The sequence below is a fragment of the Cryptotermes secundus genome, unplaced genomic scaffold (assembly GCF_002891405.2).
Source record: "Cryptotermes secundus unplaced genomic scaffold, Csec_1.0 scaffold4623, whole genome shotgun sequence".
Lineage (NCBI taxonomy): Eukaryota > Metazoa > Arthropoda > Insecta > Blattodea > Kalotermitidae > Cryptotermes > Cryptotermes secundus.
The window spans coordinates 82,771-87,080 of record NW_019745217.1 but is presented as its reverse complement, the minus strand read 5'-3'; the positions used below and the strand labels follow the sequence as shown (position 1 = coordinate 87,080).

General features: G+C 39.4%; 1 protein-coding gene across 1 annotated transcript in view; it reads right to left on the bottom strand.

The window, feature by feature from the left end:
* Positions 1-802: 802 nt before the first annotated feature.
* The window catches only part of LOC111875103 (protein artichoke), a 25,481-nt gene continuing 21,973 nt past the window's right edge, over positions 803-4,310 (bottom strand). The window contains exon 7 of the mRNA XM_023871167.2: positions 803-2,157. Within this exon, the coding sequence (XP_023726935.1) occupies positions 1,715-2,157 (443 nt within the window). The 3' untranslated portion in view covers positions 803-1,714. The remainder of the gene's footprint in view (positions 2,158-4,310) is intronic.

The window sequence follows — 4,310 nt, the reverse complement described above, 5'->3', positions numbered from 1 at the left end:
GTGGTTCTTTATTAATATTTTACCTCAGTTAAATATCCCCTGCAATGCTTCCTATTATGAAATTAAATTTGAAAGGCCCAGAACAGGAGTAGAGTTATACTATGCTGGGTAGTTAATCATTTATTAACGATGAAATGGAAAGTATGTGAAAGGAAGCAATGATACCGACTCAGCAGGCACTGAGAAAAACTGCCAAATCTCAGTAAGGCTGATATTCAGGCTTAGCTTCAATGCAGGATGTCATAAATATGAAAGAGGAAGTAAGCTCATGAGCTAGTGGCCTCCGTAGTCTAGGGGTAACGTTCCCACCTCATGACTCAAGGTACGCGGGTTCAAAAACCCGGCGGAGGTCGTGGAATTTTTAAGGGCGGAAAAATTCAGGGAACAAGTCCTCCGGGAGGGACTTTAAGCCGTGGGTCCTGTGTCGTAGATTTACAGCACATAAAAGAACCACATGTCTCTAAGAGACCGCTGAGCAAAATTAGGCCCAACATTTCCCGCCCAAAGTAGTTTCCAATGCCTCCGGTATATGGGGAAGTATTAGGTACCACTGCCAGAGGAGGGACAACCTCTCTGACAGAAAGGGACTAAAGTATTAGATACCACTGCCAAGTAGAGGGTAGAAACCTTGCTGGCAGAAAGGGACTAGGAACCCCTGCCAGAGGAGGGACAACCTCTCTGACAGAAAGGGACTAAAGTATTAGATACCACTGCCAAGTAGAGGGTAGAAACCTTGCTGGCAGAAGGGGCTAATAGCGAGCACCAGTACCGGTAGTGGATGGAGACTGTAGAAATTAAAAAGGGGGACGTACAATAGACTATCAGTCGCGGTGCATGGGGAAACCCACCCCCTCAATACTGAATCACTGAATCACTGAAGCTCATGAGCTGGTTCCAAAAGGTCCCATGATTGAGGTTAGATCATTCTAAGGAACTCAACAGAGTAAGTGTCTCCCCCCTCTCACCTGAGGAAGGAAACGGATCCAGTTTCTGAAATGTTGTGTTCTTTAGAGTCCAGAATACCAGACAATAGACAAAGTCCAAAATCCCAATAATTCTAAGCTCATTAAGCTACTTCCACAACTTCTTGTTTAGATGAAGTGTTTATTTTGTCCAGTGTGTATACTTAGCATTACTAGCTTTCTGGACTTTGTCCATCTTCTGATACTATAAATCAGTTGACAACTGCACAGAGTACAGTGATTAATTGAAGTTTTTGTAATGGCCCTGTCCGAGTAGGTACCATCTAAAGATGAGCAGATCTGAGTCCCAAAAATTATGTTCTGGTTTACAACACTGTACAATGGATGAAGTTCAGAAAGCTTGTCTAAACCTAAGTGCAGTACACCATTATCAGATACCTTCAGAATCGACCCATTGATTGCAATGCATACTTATGTTTTTGTATGTTGTTTATATACCACTATTCTTTACTTACTGAAGTAGTGAAACATTTTGGCACTTGTACTGTATTTACTGTGATATCCATTTGTTATTAAACACCATCCCCTGATCCAACTACATTCAGAATCTTTGCCATTGTTTTACCAGACTTCAGTGCTTTGTATCTGAGGAGTGTTTCAACTAACCAGTGCTGATTCATTGACCCAGGTTCACACACAATAAGAAGGCACCCGAACAAGCTATATACCCACAAGACCCAAGTTGTATATGTACAGCTGATGGAATTACTGGCCAACCAGGAATGGATTCCTTAAAACAGATGTCTTAGTATTACCATCATTAGCAAGGGAAATACTGACACATCTGCTTGTGACTGTTTGCCATTTAGAATTGTCTTCCCAGGCCCCACGTAGGGTTCTAGGTTTGTTTTGTTATAGTTTTGAAAGTACCAGTCCATGGAAGAGTTTGTAGTGGTGCCAGGAGGTAGCTGCGAGTGGGACTTTGCTGTGCTTGGTTCAGTACGTCGCAGATAATCTTCTGTGGGTACTGGCAGAGAAGCTGAAGGTGATGTTGAGGATGAAATTTTGGTGATGGTTGGGCGTCCTCCTTGTAGGCGGAACTGGGGCTGTTGACCTCCAGGTACCAGCAAGGCAGACAGCGATGAGGGTGAGTCTCGGTTCCGCTTCCCAGATATCATCCCCCACAAATTGCCAAGTAAAGTTGGGCTTGAGGTCTGTGTTGGCTGTTGAGTCTCTGTGGCATGGCACAGTGGTATGTAAGAACTTAATTTTAATTTTAAAAATAAGAATAGAATGGCATACTCTATCTAGTCTGGAGTACACAGATTATTGAAAGATGTGTAATGTGATTTTGCTTTTCTAATTTTTGTTGATATTCATATATTCCAAATTCTATAGCATGTAGAGCAGACAGCAATACAGATACTATACTAAATCATGTTTTTCACACAGCTGTCGAAAGTAAAGTGACTCTGGAATTTTATTAGCAGTAATATAATAGATACGTAATTGGTAGGTAGCCAGTTAAGATTCAGATTTTCCATTATTCCTTGCTCCAGGTGGGATACTATCCTCCATCAATATGGGATCACTGAACCCTCTTATTCAATACAGCACAGTATAACATAACACACTTTAGTGTCCTGTTGTTACACCCAGATTACTGAAATGTGTGTAAAAATGGCATATAAATGAACTAGTTTGGTAGTGTCATTCGATGAACAATTAAAACTTTTTGAGAGAAGAACCATGTGGACAGACATGACCACATTATCTGCTCTCTTTATGAACTTCTTGCAAAGAACATATAATTTATTTCTTGGGTTTTCTTTGGCTTATATCTAAGGTTAATTTTGGCTTTTGGGGGTTAGCCATGTCATGTGTTGAAGTTGTTCCAATATTTTGGTGTACGTTCAGGATGAATGAGGTTGGAGGAGGATGAGGCCTGCTACGTAGGCCTCACAAGCGAAGCAAGGGTGGGGCAGTGCAGTGGCATGGCTCAAGCAATGGGAGCCTGGTGCCATCCAATGGATCTTCTTCTATGGCGCAACAGCCCAATGTCGGGCCTTGGCCTCCGTTATCAAGCCCCTCCATTCCTCTCTATCCTGTGCTGCTCTCTTCCAGTTCCTTATGCCCATTGACTTCTTTGCATCTTCTTCCACCGCATCAATCCATCTAGTTCTTGGTTTCCCTGCACGTCTCCTACCACCTATTGTACTGTATAATATTTTCTTTGGGATACGCTCCTTATATAATTTGTATAACTCTTTATTATATCTTATTCTCCATATCCCATTCTCTTTTATTGGTCCATAAATTTGTCTTAGGATTTTCCTCTCGAAAGAATTGATGACTGATTCCTCTTTCTTGTTTAGTGTCCAACCCCTCACATCCATAATAAAGCACCGGTCTTATCATTGTTTTATATATTTTTGTTTTAATCGCTTGGTGTATATCCTTTGATCTAAAAACTGATAGTAATGAGAAATATGCATTATTCGCTAGTTTTATTATTCTTGTTATTTCATGATTTTCCTCTCCATCTTTGTGGAATTTTGATCCTAAATATATGAAGTCTTCAACTATTTCTATCCCGTCCCCTTCCATGTTAATTTCTCCAGTTTGCCTTGAATTCCTTCTGGATTGTATCAGCATTTTAGTTTTATTTACATTCTCCTCTAAGCCAGTTGTTTTTGCTATGGTTTTTATTTCTTTATGTGTCTCCTTCATTGCTCTTAGGGATCTCAATACTATAATAATATCATCCGCATACGCCATTATTTGCGTTTGTTTATACGCTATTGTGTTCCTTGTGTCTACATTACATTTCCTCACTATATATTCCAATACCAAATTAAATAGTGATGGTGCCAAACTATCACCCTGTTTTAATCCTTGATTTGTCTTAAAGCATTCCGTTAACTGGTTCTGGATTTTAACTTGATTGACTGTTTCTGTCATGGTTAAGTTAATTATTCTACTTAGTTTTGTTGGAATACCAAAAGTGGACATAATCATCCTTAATTTCTTCCTTATTATTGTATCATATGCTTGTTTAAAATCTATGAAGCATAGGTAAATATCTGTATTAAATTCCCAGCATTTCTCTGTTATTTGTCTCAGGATGAATAAATTGTCTATTGTTGACCTATTGGGTCGAAATCCTGATTGATATTCCCCTATTATTTTTTTCTATATATGGATCCAGTCTCTTTTTTTAGTATCCTTGTTAAAATTTTATATGCTGTCGGTAGTAATGATATACCTCTATAGTTACTACATGTTGATTTAGCCCCTTTTTTAAATCTTTTTCCCAATCTTCTGGTATCTTTTCTTCTTCCCACACATTATTTCTAATTCTGTAGAGTGTTATTATTCTTTCTTGTC